This window comes from Emydura macquarii, unplaced genomic scaffold, assembly GCF_026122565.2.
Source record: "Emydura macquarii macquarii isolate MOO-44397 ecotype Brisbane River unplaced genomic scaffold, CSIRO-AGI_Emac_v2 contig_3477, whole genome shotgun sequence".
Lineage (NCBI taxonomy): Eukaryota > Metazoa > Chordata > Testudines > Chelidae > Emydura > Emydura macquarii.
The window spans coordinates 1,511,420-1,537,363 of NW_027133614.1; the positions used below are offsets into that span (position 1 = coordinate 1,511,420).

The window sequence follows — 25,944 nt, forward strand, 5'->3', positions numbered from 1 at the left end:
AATAATCCTGAGCCACCTGTATATAGCACTTTGAATTCCACAGATGAAAATGTGCTCTCCGGGTGTTGTTATTAAGCGATAATCCTGGTGAAAACACTTGTAATCCGCTCTCAAACGCCTCTCCATAAGGTGGCGAAAAGATTGCAGGGTGCTGATTTCCCTGGGAAGCCTTGCTCCGATCAAACTCCCGTTTTAATTGGTTGAGCCTATCTAAATCTCTCTGATGGTGCCTTGATTTCATTTCCAGCATCTAGAGGAGGTTGCGCTCACAGTGTGAGTGTTCAGTGTGCAGCCTGAGGTCTCTTTTCAGCAGTGACAATTCCCCCGAGTCACTCGGAGCAGGGTGTGTTGCGTTGCTGAGCTGAACAGCTATTTTTATTTCCCCAGGGGATTAAATAAATGCCTTTTACTCAAGCGTGGGCCATGCACAAGTACAGTGTGCAACTGCCATAGACAGTGTCCGTCTCACCAATCAAAATCCTTCCCTTATTGTTTCCAACATACTTCTCATTCCCTTGCTCTGTCTTGACCCAATTTACAACCCCCTCCACCTCCCAGTTCTAACTGCCCAACACACTGTTTGTAACTTGTCCCAAGCAATCCATGGGGGAAAGAGATGGTGCAAATCATGGGGAGAGGCCAATCTAAATCTCCCCTGTCTAGGTAGTTTTAACTCATTCGCCATGTCAGGTGCAGGACACGTGTAAATAACACAAGCTATCCGTCATTACACCTGTGTAATGCTAAACAGTTGGAAACAGCTTGGCAGTCCTGGCCAGCTGCAATGAGCTGGTGGGAGGAAGCATCACGTGACAGGGCAGAGCTCACCTTTCATCTGATGGTGGTGGGCTCCACAGCCAGGCAGGTAAAGGGGGGGGGAGTTCACAGCTGTGGCCAGCTGCCAGTTGTTGCCCAAAATGTAGTTAGCTCCAGTACGCCTAAGGAACAGAGCTGCCATTGTCATGGGGAAGCAGCTGACCCCTGAGATTGCCAGGTCCCCACGTGCTGGGGGCTGCCGCGATCATCTTAGTGGGGAGCTGTCCACCCGCTCTGTTTGCTTGTCTTTGAACCTGCAGCCCAGGAGTGTCCCAAGGACTTGTGACACTTGACAGCTTCTGCCACACCTCTCTCTCTTGGGATGCTTAAGCCCCAGGGCGGTCAGGCAGCATTGGCATGGCTGGAAATCTTTTGGGCACCCAACTTCCCCCCTGAGCCCTCAGACTCCCAAATGCCTATCTGCACCTGCCCAGACTTTTGAAGATGTTGCCTTTAGCCCCTCTGTGGCTCAGTTTCCCTGTCTGTAGAACGGGCACAATACTCTACAATGCAGGGGCACTGACGAGTGCTGGTAAAGCATTTTGAGATCCCCTGACAGAAGGGGAGGTGGGGAAAAAAGCCAGTATCAATACTGAACTGTAGCATATTCATTAAAGGCTCTCACTGACCTGGGACCTCATTGCCAGCATCACTTTCCATGTCAGAAGGAAGCTTGTTTCATTTGTCTCCAAGTTACTGCATTTCTTGTCGTTCTTGCCCGCTCCCTCCCACCACCCGACTCTCTCTTCCTTTGGAGAGTCGGGCAAACATGGTCCCTCTCCAGCTGCTAAAGCCCATGGTGATTTTTCATCTCAGCTCCTGCTTTGAAGAGCACTTCAAATGCAGCTGCAGATGCTGCTGGCAGCATGGCTGAAGTGTCCTGGCAAATCCATGAGAGACTGGCATGTGAGTGAGCGGCAGATGGGCTCAGTGGCCTGGCTAATTAGAAATGGGGCCCTAGAACTTCTTGGGAGAGGTGAGGCTGGAGGATCGGATGCTTTGGGTGATTGGGAAGAGAATAGAGACCTTCCGACCTCTAGATCAGTGGTGGGAATCTGCCCCAGGTCAATAGTGACCTAACTGCTACTGAATCTGTTTCCTGCTCGACGGGTATCTGTTGCTCTTGCACATGTGTGCACTCTCCCACTGACACGCAGACAGCCTGGAGATGCCCCATGGCCAGAGCAGTGCTCTGCATGTCGGGTTCAAGGCACCGTGCCTGAATGGAGTCGGGATGGCTGCACGGCTGCTGCCCACCCTGTGCCTCTTTTGTAGATAAAGAGAGGACTACGGAGCCCAGGGCTCTAAATCCGGCCCTGCCCCCGGCAATCAGTTCACCTAAAAGCAGGAAGGAAATAAATCCCCCGGTCTCTTTGGCTGTGCTTTGAAACCCAGTTCTGTCTAGGCCAGGGGTGTCAAACTCGCTGATGGTGACAGGCCAAATTCACATAACCTGCACTTCCCAGGGGCCATGCAATACCTTCCGCTGAAAAATTCGGGCCATCTTCTGCTTTTCGGCGGCTGTGTTCTGCGGAGGTAGGTATTGCCGCTTTAAGACTCTTTTAAGTTTAGAGACTTCGGGTTACAGAGAATCAGTCATTTACTTTAGTTCAAACCAGCTAGTGAGCCGTGCCCCATGCTGCAGAGGAAGGTGAAGCCCCTCCAGGGTCTCTGCTGATCTGACCTGGGGGAAATTCCTTCCCACCCCCAAATATGGTGATCAGTTAGACCCTGAGCATGTGGAAGACCCACCAGCCAGGCATCTGGGAAAGAATTTGCTGTAGTTAGAAGGCAGCTGTCAGGCTCAGCCCAATGTTCTCTAGGGCTCCAGGCCACTAAGCTTTGGGAAGACCTCAGGCTGATCCCCACTCAGGACATTTGTGAAGGGGAAGCTTTGACAGCTGGGGGCCAGCTGGAGGTCAGGCCACTTGTTACCACTGGCAGGCCTGTTACCAGAGACGGGCCATCGGGAAGAATCATGGTGTTAGTCAGCAGGGGCAGGGAAGGGCTGGCTCTGCAAATCCATCTTTCCAAGCCCTGGTGGGCAGCAAGGGGTGGTGGAGGGCACAAGGACGTGCTGGGAAGGTAGGGTGCCAAGGGAACAGGAGAGTTTGCAAAATGCAGGCGTGTGAGGGACTGGCCCTAGGGCAACAAGTGGACGGGAAATGAACCTCTGCTTCGCACTCAACCCTGGCGTGGCTGAGAGCAAATGCCTTTGGAGAGATGGGAGCTTTGTTTCCATTTTTCTGGTGTTTTATGAATTAAGCTTCTCTTACCACCTGGCTTTGACTTTGTGTCTTCCCCAAGGACTTGGGAAAGGCAGGAGACACCCCACTGCAGCCTCGCGATGAGCTGCCACTGCAGGCACACCCTGCAACGTGTGGAGAGACACGGGTTCTAATCCCCCTCTGCTGCCGCCTCCTCATCCATCCACCCATCTCTCCCGCGTTCCCCTCCGGAGGTTAATGTGATAATTGCCATGTGTGACTGTTTACTTTGAGAGGAGGTGGCACCGCCCCCAGCCGGGCAGGTTCATCAAAGAAAATATTGCCGTTGCGTCACGGCTGAAATTGCTGGTAATTGAGACCATTTTCCCAGCACAGGTGCACCGCCGCCCCCAAGCTGCTTTCACCGTCTGTTATGATCCCCCTCTCGTTTGTGTGTCACTCTCAGTAATTAGAGTCTGCAGGTGAGGAAAGCGAGGCAGAGACAAGGGAGAGACACAGAGCCTGAGAGGACCAGCCGGCAGATCTTAGGGCAGAGAGATGGGCAGTGACTGTATAGTGGAGCTGTCTTGGAAGTGATCGGGGAATGTGCCACCTGCCTCCATGGCTAGGAGAGGAGACCCCGTCTGATTCAGGCACGTTTTACACCCACTTAGCACTGGAGTAAATGGCTTTGCCAGGTGCGGGGCACTGGAGAATCAGGCCCAGGTTTCCTAGTGGGGAGGGCTCCTGGATAGTCTCATTTCCAACCCCTGACACTCAGTGTCGCAGTCTATTCTGGGCTGCCTGCAGGAGCCGCTTCAAAGCTGTGATTCAGTCTTTTCAGAAACAGTTAGTGCATTGGCGTCACTCTCACTAGAAGCCGTGGGGAGGCAAGGTGGGGATGGGGGCCACAGAAAGTGCTAAGCCAATGTCACAGCTCACGGGTTTTAGCCAGCAACTTCTAGTCTCACGTTCAGAGGGGGTCCCTTCCCTTACAGATTTTTTTTTCCACTCTTCCAAGCTTTGGCGATGACTTTTCTTTGTGAAAAGACTCGTGTCGGCTCCGGCAGTGGCCGATCTCGAGATGCAATGCCGATGACTCAGATGAAGATGAGGGCTTAATTAGCGTTAGGAAAAAAATAATCTTTCATTCCAACAAGATTGATGCCACCACCTCCAGACAGTCACGTTCTGCCGCATCACTGTTCGGGCCAGCGTCATGCGCAGATTACTTGACAAGAGGACGAATGGGGACTGGGAAGTGACAGGGAGGTGGAGAGGGAGCACTGCTTTATTAAAAGACTCAGTGAATAAGTGCATTGAGATGTTACTGAGTGGTGCTGACCAGAACCCTTTTAAGCTGATATGGTTTGCCCTGCGGTTCGCGTGCTCCTGGGTGCTGTCATCTCTTTTTGTTCCTGTGAGTCTCAGCGGTGATGCAGTAAAGCAGTGTGCTTGCCACGCTATTAATGATGACATGGTCAGACTAGACATATGCTTGGAATAACCTGAACTGGAAGGACGAATGTTGGCAGCCTCTCCCTGAGATGCCAGCTTCATTGCATATAGTTCTTCTCTCTTAGTCTGGGCCGCGCTTCACAGATGCAAATGCTGTGGGTTTTTTATTTCAAAGCATGATGCGGGTGAGACACGGGGGGGGGGCCCAAATGAAGGCAATGCATATAGAGACTCCTCGCTTTCTGCTCTGTGCGTGGCCCCAGGCCTTACCTCCCCAGAGGGAAGAACAGGTCCCAGCTGCCATGTTTGGATTGGGATGGAAATGTCTCCAGAGTCCAAGGGCGTTTGGATCTGGGATTTTGCTCTGGGCTTATCTCTGCTTAATTGTAATGTGAAATCTGACCTCTGATCATCTGCTGGTTGGTAGCATCCTCCTCCTTCCTCTAGTGGGAGGTCATTGCAATTAAATACAGTGGGGGGAGAGAAGGAAATGGGTTCTCATCCATGCACCTGTCAGGCCACCTGCATGGACCAACCATTTCTTTTCTGTGGTGGGATAGAGAGGTGACAGAGAGGACTCAGTGCCAACTCTTACATTGCATTTGGTGGTCTGTTGCTAGAGTCCAGGCTCTGTGAGGAGGAAGAGTCTTTATCCCAGCTTGGAGATGTCACTGTGGGACTACTGAAAGAGGAAAGGGGAGAGGCATAACATTCAGCCTGGGTTTGACCTGGCTGTACCAAGCGAGGAGTCTTGTTTAACCGAGAGAGTGCTACTGTCATGTGGGGCAAGGAGAGATCCCTGAGGGGACTGGCTTAGGTAGACACTGCCACTGTCAGAGCCTCTGCCGCTCTTCAGTAGGGGGAGGGCTTTCTGAGGGGTTCTAGGTGGGAAAGTGGGGAAATGCTTCGCAATCTAAACTCTCATTATGTAAAATGAGCTGGCCAGCCTGGGTCCTAGGTATTCACCCACTTCACCAATGCACTGAGTGCATTGGCACCATAATTGGTCGGTCCCTGTGTAGGAGAGGCTCAGCCCTGAAATAATGGGATGATGACTGAGGGATGTTATCAGAAACAACAGGGGCCCCAGGGCTGGAAGAGCAGAGAGTGCTGAAGGTCACAATGGAGATGGATTTACACAGCTGTTTTTAGGGGGCTGGCACTGGAATAGCAGATGGTGCTTAGTGGGTCAGATTGGCAGAGCTGTGCGTGTGAGGTTTACACAGATCTTATCTGCTCCGTGCCTGGCCTGAGCCAGCGTTATCAGCTGTGCATCCATAAGAGCAATAAATGAGTCAAGCTGACACCTTCCTCCCTCCTCACAGACAGTTCTTGTCATCAGTTCATTCCTTTTGGGATAGCAGCGAGAGGAACAGTGTGTCTGTGCCTGTCCCCTCCTTTGGCATGGGTTCTTGTCCAGAGGAGGCAGGTCTTGTCAGAGGAGCACTGGAAGTCCCAAGACGCAATGAGATTGGCACTTTCTCACCACACTAGGGCTCCCCAGGCGTCTGCCCCATCCGTCAGGGCAGAAAGGGGAGCAGAGCTGTCCAAGTATGGCATGGCTCCTCAGCCTAATCCAGCCAAGAGGCGAGATCACCAAACAACACCTCACCAAGGTGCCACAAGCGGCTCCTCCCTGGGGTCGGATGGTTGGATCAGGTCAAGTCTGGACATGCTTCTGTCTCAGGACAGGAAGATGCTAAGCCAGTTTCTCCCTCTCTGACTCCTGCTCTGCCCTTTAAAGAGCAGGACAAGGGTGTATGTGCTGATGAGCTACACCTGATGGGGACAGTACAGAAAAGCACAGGCAGGGGGCAAAGGCTCCCATCCAGTGCTGGGTACCAAATGGCAACTTCCATAAATTACACGGGGGGGAAATAGTCAGTTCTGTGGCACTTGGGCAACATGCAGAATTCTGCAGAAGACGCTGTGGTTGTGGAATCGGGGCACAGGGCCCTGGTTATAGACCCTGGTGGATGGAAGAACCTGGGCTCTTTGTGGTCACACAGAGGCTGAATACAGTGTAACACTTTTTTTTTTCCCTTTCAGACCAATGATGCCTTAGGAGCCACCTGGAACTGGCTGTACTTCATCCCCCTCATCATCATCGGCTCTTTCTTTGTCCTTAACCTTGTCCTGGGAGTGCTTTCTGGGTAAGCAAGATGCTTTCCCTTTCTTTTGGGTCCATTAGCCACTGTTAACTCTGCCGTGCTCTGACACAATCGCTGGTTGCTCTTGGATTAGGAACGTGGTATTTGGGGGCTGGTGCTCAGTCCTCCTTCAGCTTTCCTTGCAGCGACTCCTCCAGGGAAGGCTTGGCCTGCAAGAGTGTTTCTAGTGGGGTCACCCAGGGGTCTGTTCCTGGCCATAGGCTATTTAACATTTGTGTCAGTGACACACAAACATAAAATCATCACTGATAAAGTTTGCAGAGGACACAAACATCAGGGGAGTGGTAAATAACAGAGAGGCCAAGTTACTGATAGAGAGCGATCTGGATCACTTGGTAAATCGGCACAAATAAACAATGTGCATTTTAATATGGCTAAATTTAAATGTATACCTCTAGGAATGAAGAATGCAGGCCGTACTGACAGGAGGGGGGCTCCATCTGGGGAAGTAGTGACTCAGAAAAAGATTTTGGGGTAGTGATGGAGAATACAGTGAACGGGAGCTCTCAGTGCCACACTGTGGACAAAAGGGCTAAAGTGATCCTGGGATGCATAAACGGGGATCTGCAGTAGACAGACTCAAGGAGCTCAATCTATTTATCTTACCAAAGAGAACATTAAGGAGTAACTCAATTACAGTTTATAAGTACCTGCATGGGGAAGAAATATTTAATAATCGGCTCTTCCATCTAGGAGAGAAAGGTTTAACAAGTCCCATGGCTGGAAGTTGAAGCTAGACAAATGCAGACTGGAAATAAGATATACATTAAGTAACCAGTGGAACAATTTCCGAAGGGTCATGGTGGATTCCCCATCGCTGACAATTGTTGAATCACAATGGGATGTTTTTCTGAAGGAATCATGCTAGGAATTATTCTGGGGAGGTTCTATGGCCTGTATTGTACGGGAGGTCAGACTACACAATCACAGTGGTCACTCCTGGCCATTCCTAATCTAGGAATAGCTGTGAACTCGCTCACAGCCACATGGTTCCCTCCAGGGTGGCCTGATCAGAGGTGCAGCCATTAGTGGAGTAAAGAAGGCCCCTTCCATGGCGCAGTACCAGCCAGACTAATGTATCTCATACCTCCTGGTCCCTGCCAACTCTTTGATGTGATTGAACCGCTGCTGCTGGCCAGTCTCTTGCCATGTCATGTGTGTAGCACACGGATGGTCTGGGCAGGAAGATTTGTATTATGGTATAAGTGTCTATGGAGCATCAAATGCCACTTGTTGTTATCGACTGTGCACAGTTCCCTTGACATGGCTCAAGTCTCACCATGAGTTTACTTTCCCAAAGAAGAAAACACTAGGTTTGGAGTTGGCACCACACTCTTTTTCATTGGATGTAGTGCATGACACAGACTTATGCCCTGCCACTACCTTCCCTGCTAATCCTCACCACACCAGCTCTTCACGTCTCAGCGACTTGCTCCGGGGGATGAGGGAGCCACATGTTTGTCACACAGTAGGCCATTTGCCTAGCAGGTGGGCTGCTGGGCCCTGTCCCTCCATCCATACCATGCCTCTGGTATGGTATGAAAGCTCAGCCCCATTTCCAGTCTTTCTGAATCTCCCGAGCTGTGCTAAGCAAGAGATGCACAGTGTAATGGGATCACCCTTTGGTGCCATGCAGCCAGCTGCTACTGCCTCATTGTGATGTTTTGCGCTCACCCAGACTAGAAAGGGGTTCTGTCATCACCATCATGCCATGCTGCTGTGGCTCAGAGCTCTAGTCTGACACCAGTAGCCAGCCCACTCACAAGCACAAGGTCTCACCCTTGCTTCCACCAGCCTAGTTACTCCTGGCAGGGTGACCTCAGCGGCCCTTTTAGAGCCGAGTCTCCCCAAAACTGTCCTCCCCAAGTTCTTAACTATCCTTTGACTTTTCCCCTTTGGTTCGCCACCCCCACAGGTGTGAAATCAGCCCCCAGTGATCAGCTCACTTTGGCCCCCAAACTCCACACAGTTTGCACACTAGAGACCTGCTTGGGATAAAAATAAACGAAAGGATTATTTAATAGGAAAAGCACAGATTCAAAGACAAAATAGTAAGGGAGAGCAAACACATACAGGTTACACAGAAATTAAACACGAAGATGCAACCTCAGGCTTTACGCTTCAATATTAGATAAAATCGCTTTGCTCATACGAGTTATCTATTGTGGTTGAACAATTTCTCAGCGTATCCCCTAGCTGCAGGGGGGACCCAGCCTTTCATGGATAGCTTCCTGCCTACACACTGTCCCTCAGGTTCTGGGTGCTTTTCACTTCCAACCCCTTCCATATTTAAGGGATTTGTAGGTTTTTTTCTTCTGTCATTGTAGATAGTCAAAGTGGGGAAATTCTCAGTTCTCTTAATGTCTTTCCATTAATTTCAGTGGCCGAGCATTGTCTTTTCCTGGGTTGTACAGCAGATCATTTCTTGAGTCTGGTTTTGTGTAAACACCTGGTTTGGAAGGTGCCTCACCCTGTCTGACATGTTGTGACATGGAGCCGAAGTTTAGAGCCCAGTCTCTATGTACACAAATACACGAATTCATAACCGGGCCCTGCACACACATCTCATAATGATCATTACGTTCAGATCCAAGCTTTAATAAAAGACCTTACTCAATATATTTTTATAACACAATACCATTGAATCAGTTGATTCAGCTGCTTATTCTTTATGGTTCAAACTTGGGACGTCTGGATCTGGATTGTCACACTCATGTCTCACTCTTCTGGCTGATGCGGTGTCACAACGTGACGTTTTGTGTTTGGTGTGAAGATAGGTCAAGTCAGCGGGATGGGAAGCTGTCTTACTACCGTAGGGTCATGGGAGCGGTGGGTCTTGTAGCTCTGTGACTACTAGCACTATACACATACTTTGCTATCTTTCCTCCTGTCTGGCTCCTCAACTTCCACCTAATCCAGGACAGTTGGCATAATATGAATGGAAAATGCAGTCTTACGGGGTCTTTCAAGGGCTGGTCTGAGCCAACCATGGTGCTGGGGTTTCTTCTAAAGCCAGGAATGGCTTTGGCTTTGGCTGGAGAGCTCATAACACTGTAGTGACAGATGCCTCAGGAGCTTTTGGAGCAGCCTGTGAAGCTGCAGCGGCCAGGAACAGCTGGTGTGCAAATAAATCCTGAACCGGGAATGGGTGTTGGCAGCTGGGTGTGGAGCAGGGACAGCAAGAGACTAAACTGGAGTGTTTCCTACTCTTGTGTGTGTGTGTGTGTGATGGGGGAGGGAGAGGGACTGGGGCGACTGGCTCGGCCAGCTCCAGGGCCGGGGAAATATGCTCACCCCTGGGCTCTGGCTACCAGCTTGGCCAGGGGACAGGGCCTCAGGGGGAAGAGAAGGAGCAGGGGGCGGGGCCCCCAAATTGGCTGGAGCCCTGGGCATGAGTCCCATTGGCCCATGCGGTAATCCACCACTGTTTCTACTTTTAGCCCAGTAACTTGATGAGAGCTAGTGTGAGTGTGCCTATGCAGGCTGGGAATCACACCCCCAGATCCTGGGGGTGAGAGAGTGAGGTGAGTGTAGGAGGTGGCTATGTGTGTTTGCTCTTTGCATGTGAGAGTGCAGTGTGGCAATATATGTTTGCAGGTTGTGGCTGTGCTTTGTGTGTGTGTACAGGGTGTGGCTGTTCTGTGTGGCAGTGGGAGAAGTGTCTGAGCTAGCTGTGAGTGCAGAGTGTGGCTGTGAGTGGAGGGGGAGGCTGTGAGTGCAGGGTGTGGCTGTATTTTGTGAGAGTGCAGCATGCGGCTGTGAGTGTGGGGTGTGTCTGAGCTGGCTGTAAATGCAGGGTGTGGCTGTGCTGTGTATGAATGTAGGGTGTGGCTGTGAGTGCGGGGTGTGGCTGTGCTGTGTGGGAGTGCGGGATAAAGCTGTGCTGTGTGAATGTGGGGTACAACTGTGAGTGCAGGGTTTCATTGTGTTATGTGGGAGTGCAGGGTGTGGCTGTGCTGTGTGCAAATGCAGGGTGTGGCTGAGAGTGCAGGGCATGGCTGTGTTGTATGTGAGTGCAGGTTGTGGCTGTGAGTGCAGGGTGTGGCTGTGCTTTGTATGAGTGCGGGGTGTGGTTGTGTTGAGTGTGAGTGCGGATTATAGCTGTGCTGTGTGAATGTGGGGTACAACTGTGAGTGCAGGGTTTCGTTGTGTTATGTGTGAGTGCAGGGTGTGGCTGTGCTGTGTGTGAATGCAGGGTGTGGTTGAGAGTACAGGCATGGCTGTGTTTGAGAGTGCGGGGTGGGGCTGTGCTGTGTGCGAATGCAGAGTGTGGCTGTGAGTTCTGGGCGTGGCTGTGCTTTATGTGAGTGTGGAGTGTGACTGTGAGTCCAGTGTGTGGCTGTGCTGTGTGGGCGTACGGGGTGCGGCTGTGAGTGCAGGGTATGGCTGTCCTGTGTGTGAGTGCTGGGTGGAGTGTGTGGTCAGCACCATTGTAACCATTTTACTTGTTTAGGAGGACATGAGAGTTTAATGTAACCCATTATTTTGGGATTGAAGAGAGCAGAACTTCTTGTCTCCATGGCGATGAACCATGGCTGCACCAGCATGTCCTGAAATACTGCCAGCAGCTTAGAGCATGAGATGAGCAAGAAGAGAACAATTTCAGCAAAATGATCTCCTCCCCAGTCCTCCTTTTCCATCATTCCAGATGTCTGCACCGAAGGACTGAATTTGGGCCATCTGGGGAGAGTCATGTGGGGGTCAGAAAATGTATCCCACAAGCTGACTTTCCAGTTGTAAAGTCTGGGGAGCTTTGTGCGGGGGGGGGTGTGTGTGTGTGTGTGTGTGTGTGTGTGTGTGTGTGTGTTCATGTGTGCTGCGCTGCATTGTAACGTGGTGTCATGCTGGTAGGACAATGATGACTTGAAACTCTATATGCCTGGAAATGAATGGATGCCACCTTTCTGGTTTCTAGCATAGTTCAATGCTTGGAAGGGCCTTTTTCTGTCTTTAGTCACTGAACTCATCCAGGCAGCTGGAGATGGAATGAGTTATGACAATGACACCACTGGAACAGCAGTGCCATTTTGCCACATACATAATGATCATTGTCTTGCACTATTTCTTGTCACCTCTGAATGTCAGTGAGACTCCACGAACCACTATGATAATCACTTGGATAGTAAATAGCTGGCTTTGGAGGGAGTATAATAGCTGTAATGTCAGATACGTGTTCCTCAGGTGTCATCCACTGATTGATTATGCCAAACTCAGATGTTTATTCCTCTTAGATAGTAACGTCAGACCATCAACTAAGTATCCCAGCTCAGTGCTAGTGGGAGCTGTGGTATGAGACGTGCTGTTTTTCAGATGAAACATACCCATCTCACTGAAGATCTATGTAAGTAAGAGTAGGGATATTGACTCTAGCATCCAGGTCGGCATTATCCCTAATTAATTTCTCTGCAAGTTTCAATTCACGATGATAATCTTCTTCATTTTCTGTTCCAAGTGGTTCTGTAGCGTTTGTGAGTACTGCTGAATTGATGTTGGATTCCGCCCCACAGGCAGCTAGAACCCAGCACTAGATGGAATCATTCCTCTTGTGAAGCTGGTAAAATGCTCCATCATGTTTCAAGATGCAGGATCGAAAATTGGAACTGTCCTCTCTAACCTTCCCTCCATTAACTGATGTCAGAGCTGGGCAAAATGTTTTAGTCCAATAGTAAATTTGCCAAATAATGCCACTTTGGGGCGATTGAAACTGTTCGCGAATTTGTGTCCAATTTGGCGTATGGTTTCAGCCGAATAAAACAGAGGGGGGGAAAAAGTCTAAACTGTTCTGTTTCAAAATGTCATTTTGAAAGGACATTCAAACAGTTCGTTTGACCCAAACTAAACTTCGTCAGTTTTTTTTGTTTGGCAAGAAAAACCAAAACATTCAGTGTCAGTTTGAAGTGAACCAGATTTGGTCACCAAACCAAATAACCATTTATTCCCTCAGCTCTAGTTGAGTCCGATGTGGTCTTTCTTTCTGGCTTGTTCCTAATGGTCTGTGAGGTAATCCCATCTGTGGGTGGTCTTATCTCTGTGAAAAAGTAGGGTCTGCACATCAGTAGGGTCTGCAGGGTGCAGATCTGTTGTCTGTGGTGGCAAGGGAGAGGTACGCTCTCTTTGCCTCCTTCACGGCAGTGATGGAGGTTTGTAGGAATGTTAGTCTGAGTTTGTCTGTATCAGACTGCATTTTTTCACCTCTGATAGGTAAGCTTTCTTCCTCCCCTCTTTTTCTGTCATAGGTCATTCAAAACCTGTGGCAATCTGTGTGGGTGGTGGGATGGGAGAGAGCACTTCATTGCAGCCATCAGAGAGAGAGGTTGTATTGCTTAATTGACTCTTCTCTGTGGCCTCTTGGCTGGGTAGAGTTTTCTATAATTAAATTCTGGAATCTGGCCAATTCCAAGGGATTTTTGGGGGCAGACCATAATGGGGGGATGGGGAGGGTTTCTTATTGCTATGGCATGGTGGGCCCACTCCACCCTGTGGGTCTTGCACTTTTCCGGCCACGCCAGTGGTGCGGCTGGGAGGGGACCAGGGGGGGGGGCCCGGTCCCGCCCTCTGCCCCAGGCCCCAACCCAGGGCCCCTGAAAGGAGTGGTCTCACACTGCTTAGTCCCTGAGACTGACTACCTTCCCTGGGTCGCCTGACCACGTCCCCACTGCTTGTGGCCTGCTCCCTGGTACCAGTGTGAAGGGTTGTTCTTCCTTCCCTGGCTGGACCCTTTCTGTCCCTGGTATGGTGGCAGCAATGGATGGTAGTCCCAAGCTCTGTCGCTGCGGTACGGCAGGGCCACGTCGCTCTGCTCCACCTGTTAACTCCCTTTCAGCCTCTCTGGCCTGCCTGGAGTGGAGGCTTTTAACTGCTGGGGCAGTTACTTTGATAGGTTCCAGGTGGCCTATTTGGCCCAATTACCTTGAAATAGGCTCCAGCTGGGTTACCCAGGGAATAGGGCTTTATGGAGCCTGGGGCTAATATGCATGCCTTCCAGCACCCTTTCATAGCCATCTGGCCTGGCCCTGTCACACTGCCTAGAGGAAGAACTGGTCTAACTGGAACTGGGTGGTTCTTGCATTACTAAAGTTCGTGTCCCGCATTAGGATTCAGGCCAGAGTGTGTCAAGGTATAAGTGTTGGTTCAGAGTATGCCTATGAGAAACATAGTGTGGAAGGTTAAGATAAGAGACTTGGGGCTAACCTGTCAGAAGCATCATCTACACTGATATTGAAGTCTTCCAAGACAGTGAGTTTTGTGAACTTAATCACCATGTCAGGCCTGGGAGATCTTGAGTGTCTGGAGGTCTATAGATTTCCCAAATTAGTCTTATCTCTGGATTCACAAATTAAGTGGATGCATTCAAAAGATTTTGTTTTTAGTGAACTTTTCCTGCATTTGAGCACAGAATGGTTATTCTGCTTCCAGATTTGCCTTCTGTGGCTGTGGGTATATGATGAATAGAGTACCCTGGGTAGATGAGACAATGTGAGCTCACATTGGTCCAGCTGTGTCAGCCAGCCAAAAGCCTGTGATGCAGACCAGGTCAGGTGATCCATCAGCAGTAAGACTGTGAATGGCAAAGGGTCTGATGATCACAGATTTTTCTTTGATCCACGTGAGGCAGATGTCTTGGTGTTAGTCTGTTCTGGGCCCATGTACATAAGAACGGCCATACTGGGTCAGACCAATGGTCCATCTAGCCCAGTATCCTGTCTTCTGACAGTAGCCAATGCCAGGTGCTTCAGAGGGAATGAATAGAACAGGTAATCATCAGGTGATCCATCCTATTGGCCATTCCCAGCCTCTGGCAAACAGCAATCCCTGCGTATCCTGGCTAATAGCTTATCTAGTTCTTTTTTGAACCTTGTTTTAGTCTTGGCCTTCACAACATCCTCTAGCAAGGAGTCCCAAAGGTTGACTGTGCATTGTGTGAAGAAATACTTCCTTTTGTTCATTTTAAATCTGCTGCCTATTAATTTCATTTGGTGATTTCTAGTTTTTGTGTTATGAGAACTTCCTTTTTCACTTTCTTCACACCAGTCATGATTTTTAGACCTCTATCATATCCCCCCTTAGTTGTCTCTTTTCCACCGAGCGCAGACACAAAAGACAGACCCTGGGAGGCTTCCGAAAGCCTGGGCCCATGTTTTGCATGTGGTCAGATGGGACATCTGCGATGCCAATGCCCAGCCATGGACTGCACCTACGGCATGGTCTATGCTGGGGGGGGGCACACTCGGGGCCCGACCACCCCTAAAGTGATGATCACGGTCGGCATAGCCGGATGGCATTTGGAGACCCTGGTAGACTCTGGGTATGGCCAGACCCTCATTCTGCAGGGGCTGGTCCCCGAGGACGGGCGGGTCCTTGGACAGATTGGCCTCCGTTGCATCCATGGGATCTGAAATTTTATCCCACCCTGTTGGTCCCCTTGACCTTTGGACAGGTCACCCGGGTGCTACCAGTAGGGCTGGCACCTCACCTCCCATACCCCGTGATCCTAGGCCGGAACTGGCCAGACTTTGCAGGGGTCCTCCAATGGGCGGGCAGCCAAGACGCCCCAGATGAGGGGCCTCCGGAAGTGGAAGCACCAGACCCCCCAGGAATCGCCCCCTGGAGATGACCAGATGGGTCCCGCCACGGAACCGACCGGAGAGACAGAGACCCAGGATGGAGAGCATCCTCCGTTGGGAAAGGATCCCCACTACTTGGGGGAACCAGGGACTGACTTTTGCCACGACCAGTGGGAAGACCCCACCCTCAGCCATGCCTACGATCAACTGACCGCCATAGACAGTGTGGTGACCGACCCCCAACGTGCAGCCCAGTGGCCGCGATTCGAATTACGACAAGACTGGCTCTATCACCTGGAGCGGGACGCCCAGTGAATTATGAGGTCCGTCAACCAGACCGGCGGAAGAAAAAGCAAATATACCATCTGAACCTGTTGAAGCCTTGGCATGAGCAGGAGGGTTTGCTCATCAACCCTCACCCTCCGGATCTGGACCTAGGCCCACAGATCCCCAAGAAGGAGGACCCCGGAGAACCTCAGCTCAGTAGTGGCTTAATGGAGGCCCAGAGGCGACAGGTGATACACTTGGTGGAAACTTTCACTATGACCTTCACCGTGACCCCCAGAGGACCACCCAGGTATACCACACAATCGAGACCCGCCCTGGTGAGGTGGTGCATACTGGCATGAGATCACTCCCCCGCCATCTGCAGGCAGCTGTGGAGGAAGAAGTCCAAGCCATGTTGCGGCTGGGGATAATAGAGCCCTCGACTAGTGAGTGGTGCAGCCCCATTGTGTTAGTGCCAAAGCCCGATGTGTCGTGCCGCTTTTGCATAGACTTTCGGCAGGTCAATCTTATCTCCAAGTTCGATGCCTACCCCATGCCACGATTCGACGAGTTGCTGGACCAACTCGGGGAAGCTCACTATTTTTCCACCCTGGATCTTACAAAGGGGTACTGGCAAATCCCCCTTGAAGCCAGCTCCGGGGAAAAGATGGCATTTGTGACCCCCAGTGGACTATACCAGTTTGTCCGGATGGCCTTCGGACTCCACGGGGCATCGGCGACGTTCCAGAGGCTGATGGACCAGTTTATAGGGCCACACCTAAATTACACTGCAGCCTACTTGGACGATGTCGTGGTGTACAGTTGAGACTGGAGTGAGCACCTGAACCAAGTGGCCGCGGTGCTGAGGACACTACGGGACGCAGGGTTAACCGCCAACCCCCGGAAATGCCACATAGGGTGGCAGGAAACTACCTACCTGGGATACACCTTAGGTCGGGAAACCCTGCAACCCCTGATTAGGAAGGTACAAGCCCTGCAAGAGTACCCCCGACCGACCACCAAAAAGCGGGTACGTCAGTTTCTGGGCTACTACAGATGGTTCGTCCCCAACTTTGCCACCTTCGCTGCGCTGCTTACGGACCTCCTACAAAAAGATCAGCCTCTCCGTGTCCGGTGGACCCCAAATAGTGACAGGGCATTTATCATGCTGAAAGATGCGCTATGCCGTGAGCTGGTTCTGTACAGTCCCGATTTTAACCGCTCCTTTCTAGTGCAGTCCGACGCCTTGGCCGTCGGACTGGGGCTGTGCTCACCCAGAACTTTGACGGGGAAGAACATCCCATCGTATACATCAGCCGCAAGCTGTTTTCCCGAGAAGAATGGTACACAACCATTGAGAAGGAGGCATTGGCCGTGAAGTGGGCGCTCGAGGCCCTAAGATACTACCTCCTTGGTAGCCCCTTCACCGTGATTACAGACCACTCACCCCTCCGCTGGCTCCACCAAATGAAAGACACCAACACCCGGGTGATGCGTTGGTACCTCACCTTGCAGCCCTTCACTTTTATCATCAAGCGCCATGCAGATAGGAACCACGCCAACGGTGATGCCTTGTCCTGCATTGGAGAGGGGGAGCAGGCCAGCCCTAGAGACCGGGAGCTGGACTTGAGGGGAGGGATGTGTAGAAAGGCGCTGTGACCTTCCTCAGAGCCAGGGCCTGAGGAAGGGTTGCGACGCCCCTGCTAGGCAGAACAGGGCCCTACAGGCCAAACTGCCCGGCAACAGAGGGGCGGAGCCAAAGCAGGAAGAGGAAGCATAAAAGGCCAGCCTAGCAGCTCAGTAAGGGGGAAGCTGCTGCCGGAGACAGATGTGTCTTCCTGGAGGCCGCAGCCTAGGCCTGGACCTGATCCCGATCCCGACCGAGCAGCTGTTTGGAGCAACCGCCCCACCAGGTGGAGCATCCAATACCTGCCTGGATTGACAGGCCCTAGTTATTGGACCAGGCCACCGGGCCCTGGTAGCTGGAACGAGCCACCTAAGACTCCTGGGTGGGAAATACGCCCTGAGGCCTGGAGGAGCTGCCTGACGCCGGGGACCCTGGGAGCTGAGGGAACCCTGTGGACCAGAGAAACCTCTGGGACCCTGTGACCTGGAGAAGCTGCCCTTTGCTGATGACGCAGAGGAGTTCCTGGACCTGCCGCCAGTCAATGGGGAAGGACTTGTGGGCCTGCCACTCGCAGTGTACCCGAATGACCCAGAGGGAAACTGAGGCATACAGGTGACCGGGGGCCAGGGGAAGGAAGTGGCCCAGGGACAGCCGGCTAGCAAGCTGCTGAGTCAGAGGCTAAACCCCGTCAGCATGTTGCTGCTGGAGCATCGCTGATTCAGTGGCAAACTGCTTTGCCACTGCTAGGGCCCTGGGCTGGGACGCAGTAGAGATGGATGGGCCTGTGTCCCCCTCCCCGCTTCCCTAACCACCCCGGGAGGGAGTGCTATCCTCTGCGGTTGCAGACAGAGGATCCCAAGCTCCACTGGCCCCGCCTGCCTGCAAGGACTGGGGCCCCAGACTGCTTTACCAGGCCCGTCTGTGGGAAGGCTGGGGGCTGCTGACTAACCAACCAGCCCTGCCCAGTTTGCGGGCCAAGGACTGCAAACTGCTTGCCTGCCCCACCCTGCCTGAGGGCTGGGGGCACCAGACTGCTTTAACAGCCCCGTAAGGCCAGGGGCCATAGACTACTTGCCTTCCCTGCCCTGCCTGAGGGCTGTGGGCACCAGACTGCTTTAACAGCCCCACCTGTGGGAAGGCTGGGGGCTGTAGACTGCTTGCCTGCCCTGCCCTGCCTGAGGGCCGGGGGCTATAGACTGCTTGTCAGCCCGTCCCGCTGGGGGCCGGGTCTAAAGACTTGTGAACTGGCACTGCTTATTCCCCCTAAAGGGAGACGCTGTGGCCTTCCTTGGAGCCTGGGCCCGAGGAAGAGTCGCGATGCCCCGGCCGGACAATGCCACTGGCTTACAGGGACACACAGTCGAATGAAGTCTGATTGTCATGAAAATGTGCCTGCATTAGGCTTTGCTTGGGACACATTTTGTTTGACTTCTTTAACCTTTATTACATTTTTAATATGTCCTTTATTGCCAAGATTTCTGCTGTATTAGGGAAAGTATTTGGGGCGTACTCCAGTGGCCAAAAACCTACTTTTAAACTCCCAAGTGTCATAGTTAGACTGCGTAATCATGTTCAGACTCTTTGCACAGGTCTAGACTTATTTGCATTCAGATAGTATGGGGCACTGAGGTACTATGGTGATGAAATGAACATAAAATAAAACAAGTATTTCCACCAAGCGATTGCACAGCTTTATGGAATCGAGTCTGAGACAATCTGAGTGAGTGTCAGCCTGAGTGGGTCTGAGACACTGTGTAGCTCTATGAAAGTAGAGTCAGGGACCAAGAAAGAAGCCACGTCTCCTTCCCTGACTGGTTTCAGGTCAGCTTTACAAGCAAAGATCCTGAAAGTGACACGGGAAGCCATGACACCTAATGCGAACTGGACATTTTGCCTTGTGGCTCGGGGACCCCAATGGGGTTGTTTTTAACAGAGCCCCACAACGCTTTCCTCTGAAATCACATCCTCTCAACATCCCCAAAACATGCACTGATCTGGGCTGGGCTCATGAAATCATTTGATGCCAACAAACTTGCCAACTAAGGCACTGTCTCTGTCCTCTCCTCCCCTGGATAGGATCCATAAGAAACCAATGGCTGACTAGCTCCTACAGTACAAGCACCCCTTATGAGATCCAAGAACCCTTCCAATCTTGCTTCAGACATGAGTTTGGCATAGAGACAAACCTTGTCATGCTGATGGACTCTCCAAAGGACTATGGACAGGGGCCAAACTTCCACACTTAGTTCTATTGAACTATTGGCAGCATTTGATGTGTTTCATCACCAGCTGCTGCTGACCTGTTGGACCTTGCCAGCGGCAGATGGAGTCAAATTAAGCTGCTTAAGTTACATTAGCTCCCTCATCTCAGATAGCTCCTCCTTACTGAGAGCTGTCACAGGCCCAGTTCCGCAGGTCTCAATCCTATCACTTGTCTTATTGGACACGTGTGGCTGCTGTATGATATCGTGAGATGGTATGGAATACAGTGGCACCAAAGTGTTCCCAACACTCTCTCTCCTCTAGGACGTTCAGTGCTGTCTCGCTGCTCTTCCAGTGTCAGAAGGGTGAGCTAGCTTGTGCTTCCCAGGAGAAGACATGATGCTGGTGGGAAGCACTTGAAGGAACCAGTGAAAATTCTGACCATGTCCTCTATTGTTGGAGAAATAACTGAGTTTATAAAGGTGTGGTAGGCAACGAAGTTCTTCCTGAATGAAGAGGGAGACAGGATTTTTCAGGTCTGAAGTGGCTGAGCTGGGAAGTAGGAGCCAAGAACAGCACAAAAAGTTAACCAGAAGGGTCAGAAAAGTCCCGCCTAGCTGCCTTGCACCAAATGAGAGTAATTTAAGTCCCCTTCTATTTGCCTGCAGTCATTTGAGTGATGTTAAATCTCATTTTCTCCATTTTTAAATCTTTTCTGAAACAAGCCCCCCCCCCCCCCCCCCCCACACACACACACACACACACACAATACTAAGCCTTTGAAAGAAACGACTAATGTTATAATTAAAGGATCAATTTGGCAACATTCCTTTATCTTAAGATCTTCCTTCTTTCAGGTTGGGTTACTGTAGTGTTCTCAGTCTCTGGAGAGCATTCTTCAGCTTCTTCAAGAAGCTTCTGAGCCATCTCTGAAATCTTTTCACTTCGCCTAATTTAAAAAAAAAAAAATTCTAGCCAATTTTCAAGGCATAACAAATGATGAATAAGATTAAGTTTTAGAGATTAATAATAAAGCTGTTAAAGTAGCGCATGCACATTTTTGACAGAGGCTGGGGTTTTGGCGGACTGCATGGAAAACCCAGGGCCGGCGGTATGCCAGCTGGATTGGGATGCTGGAAAAGAAATGTTTGCAAGATAAGAGTTTACTGGGAAAGTGGGTAGGTGATTTGTGGTGGTGGAGAATTGTCTCTAGAAGATGGAAAGGTTATGTGGGGAGAGATTATGAGAGATGGTCAGAGGCTGAAAAACACAACCAAGGAATATCTTATTGGACTGATTCAATCCAACTAGCTCTGTGCTTTCTTTTCCTTCAAAGAGTGTAATTTCTGGAGAAAAAGCTTTGATGAAGCCCATGAGGGAGGGGGGTGTGTGTGTGTGTGTGTGTGTGTGTATGTGTGTGTGTTTGGGGAGGGGTGATGGTGAGTAGGGGGGAGGGAAAATAAACTTTGCAAATTCCAGTTGCCATGGCAACTTAATGAGTTGTGAAACTGCCTTCTTTGAGCTACTTTTGAATAGGAAAGACAGCGGGAAGGGGGTGGAGAAACACTTGCATCTGAACAGTTCTTCCCACTTGTCTCCGAACATCCACAGTAAATAGCCATTCTCCAGGTTATTTCAACTGACATCAGGAGGCGCATGTTGGGTTTACCAGAGCAAGAAGCTGATGTTCTATAATATCCTGAGTAGTGAGCAATATGCACCCTGATAATTCTGTCTATTCTACAAGGTTCTTACACCATCACCCTGGTATCTGGATGCCTTCCATAATTCAAGCAACAGAGCCTTTGAGATGGTCATCTATATTCAGTAGACAGGTGGGCATCCATATTCAATAAGCTGCTGAATGCTTTGCATCTCTGTAGCACTTTTAAGCTGAGGCCCTTTACAAACAAGCAGGGTCACAATAGCCCTGCGTGATTGGGATGTCTTATCCCCACTTTCCAGGAAATAATTCTTCTTCTTATAGCTGAGCAGAAAATTTCACAGCGGATAGTTTAGTTGATAGTTCTCCCTTTTATTTCTATTCATTCACCAACAGATCTTTTAAACATGTTCATTATGGAGAATTCCTTATGAATCTCTTCGACAGATAATCCTTACTCTGCTGATTGCTTGTGAAACATTTGTTGGAAATGTTCACAATTTTGTGTTGTGAGGGTTAGTTACATAAAATCCTGGGGCACTGGCCTGTTGCTCAAACTTGACTAATGGCTTCGGGTGTCTCAGCCTTTGAGCATCCAACTTGAGACTCCTTAAATGGCCTGATTTTCAGGGGTTGGGTGCTCAGTGTTTCAGAAACCCAAACCCCTTTAAGTCGACTCAAGATGAGCATGGATTGTGAATTTGACACTCAAATATACAATTCAAAATTCACTTTAGGTGACTAATGAAGTAATCAGTGCAAGCACTCGAATGTTCCCAGGAAGTGAATGGGTGGTGAATGCAGTTGAATCAAAATTTGCTTTCATAATTGCATGAATATTCACAGGCAATTTTCCCCATTGGTTCTCAGTTTGAATACTTTTATAGCGCTTTTCATTTGAGGATTTCTAAGCACCTGGAAAAGTTGGGTCCATTTGTTCTTGGTTTGAAGAGGGGGGAAATTGCAGCCCGGGGTGGCTATGTGAGGCTTGGTGAGACACTGGAAGAGCTGAGAGTACAGCTCAGCTTCTGAAGTCACTGGAGCTGCATCAGCTTCTACTGGTGGGGATATGGTAGAGACACTTTGATGCTAGCAAGATGCAAATGCCACTCCCTGCTTTATATATCCTTCACATAAAATGTTAATAGCACCATTTGCTAATGTCCTCAGTGTCTGAGTTAGATAGTTGTCTTAAGCTAAACCCAGGCAAGATAGAAGTAATGCTGATGGGAAGAGAGAGACATTTAGAAGACCTTGCCAACACCATATCATCAATCATTCAATGGATTCTGCTCCCCAACATATATCATACAAAGCCTATGAGTTTTCTTAGACTCATTACTGATGATAGATACCCAAATAGCTGCAGCTGCTGAAACTGTCACCATCTCCTTGCAGCTGGCAAGAAGATTCTGACCCATCTTGACAGATCTGGACATGGTGATCCTGCATTCTTGACCTGCAGGCTAGATTATTGCAACACACTGTACCTGGAAATGAAAGTAGACATTTGAAAAGCTCCAGCTGGCGCAACATCTGCGGCAGTTTGCCTGATGACCTGGATTTGTCAACATGAGCACATCGCTCTGGTGCTCCTACCAGTGCTCTAACACCCCATCAAATACCAGGTTGTTTAAATTTCTGAACTTGACCTTCGAAGCTGTCGATGGGCTGGCCCTGAGAGATCAAAGAGTGTCTCCTATGTTCTAAAGCTCCCTCAACAGCAGCACTCCTCAGAGAGAGTGCAACTCCCAATACCAAGATGGGGACCAAGACAGACAGTCTCTTTGTTGGCTGGTCTATAGCAATGGAACTTCCTCCAACAAAAGCTGAGAATGGCCACCATTTCATTGCCTTTGTAACCTACACTAGAATGGAGTGGGTCTTTGTCCCCTTCTAGTGGCTGCTCTGCAAAAGGAGTTTGAGTTTGTTACAGCTGTCAATTAATGGAGTTAATCTTTTAGCTCAAGTCGGAGAGGCCCATGACCTGCAGTCAGCCCAAGCAAGGTCAGTTATACATTCAGGACAAAATTAAGACCCATCTCTATGCCACAGCTTTCCCACAATAATAACCCAAGTTCAGATGCCACGGTGATAACTGCAGTATAAATATCTAGCAAGACAAATATATTGGGAAGAACAGTGTAGCAGAAAAGCACTCACTGTCATTTTGTAAATGTCCACTTGACATCAAAAGGAATACAGGTGGAGCCTGAGAGCAGGACTTAAACTGCAAAAAAGCCAGTCCTCTTTTACCATGGAAGATGTGAACCCTCCAGAACATTTGTCTGGAAACTAAATTCCAAAGATCTGACTTTAGGACTCCAGGAGATTCATATCAGCTTTAGCTTCCAAGTAAGGATTGAAGTGGAGTCCAAAGAGCTGACCTGGCTGTGATTCCGAAGGGTTTTATTTGTTTTGCCAGTGATACATTTGATTCTGGTGAAAGGTGTTGGACCAGTGGCCTTGGAGCTGGAAGCTCTTTGTTCACAGCACGGATAGCGTTACCAATGCTTATTGATCAGCAAGTGTGCACCAACCCTGAACTGGAGGGAAACACCTGTGAGATTCCGGAGGATTTCAATAGCCAGGAAACCCTTGGCTTCTGTGGTGCATCTACCAAAAAGGGAGCCAACTGCTATGGTGAGATTTCTTTTTTTAAATATGAGGACACTTCTCCCACTGAACTTTCTACACTTCTCAGGCATGGACCTGGGGACCCTGGTTTATCCAAAGTGTGTGTCTGTGTGTCTCTCTCTCTTGTACAGCGTGTGTGCTTGTAGGGAAGGGGAAACACTTCCGGTTGTGGAGCGTTAGGGTGTCTAGTAAGGTCTGTAACAGATACTACCTAACAGATTCTTGGACTACATGAAGGGAGTGCCAAGGTTGTACTGGAGAGCAGCAAGGAGCCAGTAAAATTCACAGCGAAGGGAGGAATGTACCATCTGTGCTCCGAATGCCCAGACAAACTGGGCATGCTGTTATGATGGTGCCCTCCTGTGTAGGAGGACAGATGGCACTCTTCTCCCCAGCCTCACTTAACTGAGTTCTTCTGCTCCCTGTCACATTCCTCCGTGTTCCTCTCCATCAAGAGCTGATCTGTGAATGTCGTCAGTTTTACGGAACACGAAGCCCTGGCACATAAGCGGCTGTTCTTCCACTGACTTCAATGGATTTTCGCCCCCTTCAACCAGTGCTGAGTTCTGCCCACCATACTTTACCTACTAGAGAATGAGGCTTATGGGATGTCACCAACGCTAGAATCTTGGGGCTCTGCTCATGTGCTGCAGCTTGGTCCGCAGGCTGGAGTGTGCTGAGCAGAGTGCATGCATCCAGCAATTTTATTAAGAATGGGGCAATATGGGTGGCCCGATGCACTCAGTGGGCTCAGAGATTGGATGCCCAACACTTCCTAGGCTTGCAGGGTCTGGGTGCTTCCAGAGGCAAAGAGGTTAGGCCTTGAGAGGCAGGAGTAGCTCACAAAAGTACTGTCAGAGAGAGCCATGCCCTGCCTTCCTTGGCTGGGTTTGTCCAGTCAGAGGTAGTTGAAGGGGAAAAGGGAAGGTCACGCCCCTGAGCGATGCAGTTATATTGCCCTAGCCCGTGGTGTAGACAGCACTATGTCAATAGGAGGGTTTCTCTCATGCTGCCTCTCAGGGACATGGAGTACCTATGCCGATGGGAGAAGCTCTCCCATCAGTGTAGGTAGCGTCTTCACTAAATGCAACACTGGCGCAGCTGTGCCAGTGCAGTGCTGTATGTGTAGACAAGCCCTTGATATGCTGAGGGTGAGATTTCCATACCCAAAGCCTTTCAGTGAGAGTTGGGGGCCTCCTTCCTCTAGGCTCATTTGAAAATCCCACCCTAAATCTGATTTGGAATGTTTCTAATGGTTGTCAGTCAGCATTGCCTGACCTGTTCTTACTCAGATATAGTATTATCTTTACCCAGTGCTGTAAATTGGTTCTGAGCAATCCTTGATCTGTCAATTTCGCCCACCCACTTTCAGATGTCACCAGCCTCCGCTGCTGCCCTGCTCAGTAACGTGTCTCTTTGAAATGAAATAATTCATTAAATTGAGTTTAATTTATTTTTTTCCACTTCCTCCTAATGGACAAAAGCAATTATTAGAGATTCACAACCTCCCAAATTTGATCTTTGCAAACACAGTAGCAGCTGATGAGGTCCAATCCCTGGACATGCTGAACTCCTGCCACTCCCAGGAAAGCTCTTTTTCAGCATCAACCCCTAAATTAGATCTTCCCAAACATTTGATTGCGGTGGAAAGAGTCCATCCGTGTAAACTCCATCCCCTTAATAAGGATTAGTGAGGGTACACTGAAGTATCCTGCCTTCATGCACTGAGAGGGTGTGAGCTCACTGTGCCTATTAAAGACGCAGAAAGGGGGATTGTGAATGGGAAGTTTCCATTGGCTTTCCATGGGATTCAGGCTGGATTTCTTCTTGGACACATTTCGTAGATTGTAAAGCCAGAGGAGAACATTGTGAACATCTAGACTGGCCTTCTGTGTAATACAGTCCATAGGACTTTCCTGAATTGATTAGCACTTACCTTTTAGAAAGAACAGCCCATCTTGATTTAAAGATTTCCAGTGATGAAGAATTCACAGTCACCTTTGCTGAGTTGTTCCAATGGTTAATTACCCTCAGTGTTAATAATGTGCACCTTATTTCTAGTCAGAATTTGTCTAGCTTCAATTTCCAGCCATTGGCTCTTGTTATACCTTTCTCTGCTAGGTTGAGGAATCCCGGATTATCAAATGTCTGTTCCCCGGGTAGGTACTTCTAGACTGTGATCAAGTCACCCTTTAACCTTCTCTTTCTTAAGCTAAACAGACTGAGCTAACTTCCATTCCTTTCATCATAGTTGTGCGGTTACAACAGCTTCTCTCAATAAGGCCATATCTACACTCGAAAGCTTACAGCAGCACAGCTGTACTGATGCAGC

General features: G+C 49.8%; 1 protein-coding gene across 1 annotated transcript in view; it reads left to right on the forward strand.

The window, feature by feature from the left end:
• CACNA1E (calcium voltage-gated channel subunit alpha1 E) overlaps positions 1-25,944 on the forward strand; it is a 315,011-nt gene that overhangs the window by 191,393 nt on the left and 97,674 nt on the right. Inside the window, exon 11 of the mRNA XM_067535176.1 lies at positions 6,531-6,634. Within this exon, the coding sequence (XP_067391277.1) occupies positions 6,531-6,634 (104 nt within the window). The remainder of the gene's footprint in view (positions 1-6,530; positions 6,635-25,944) is intronic.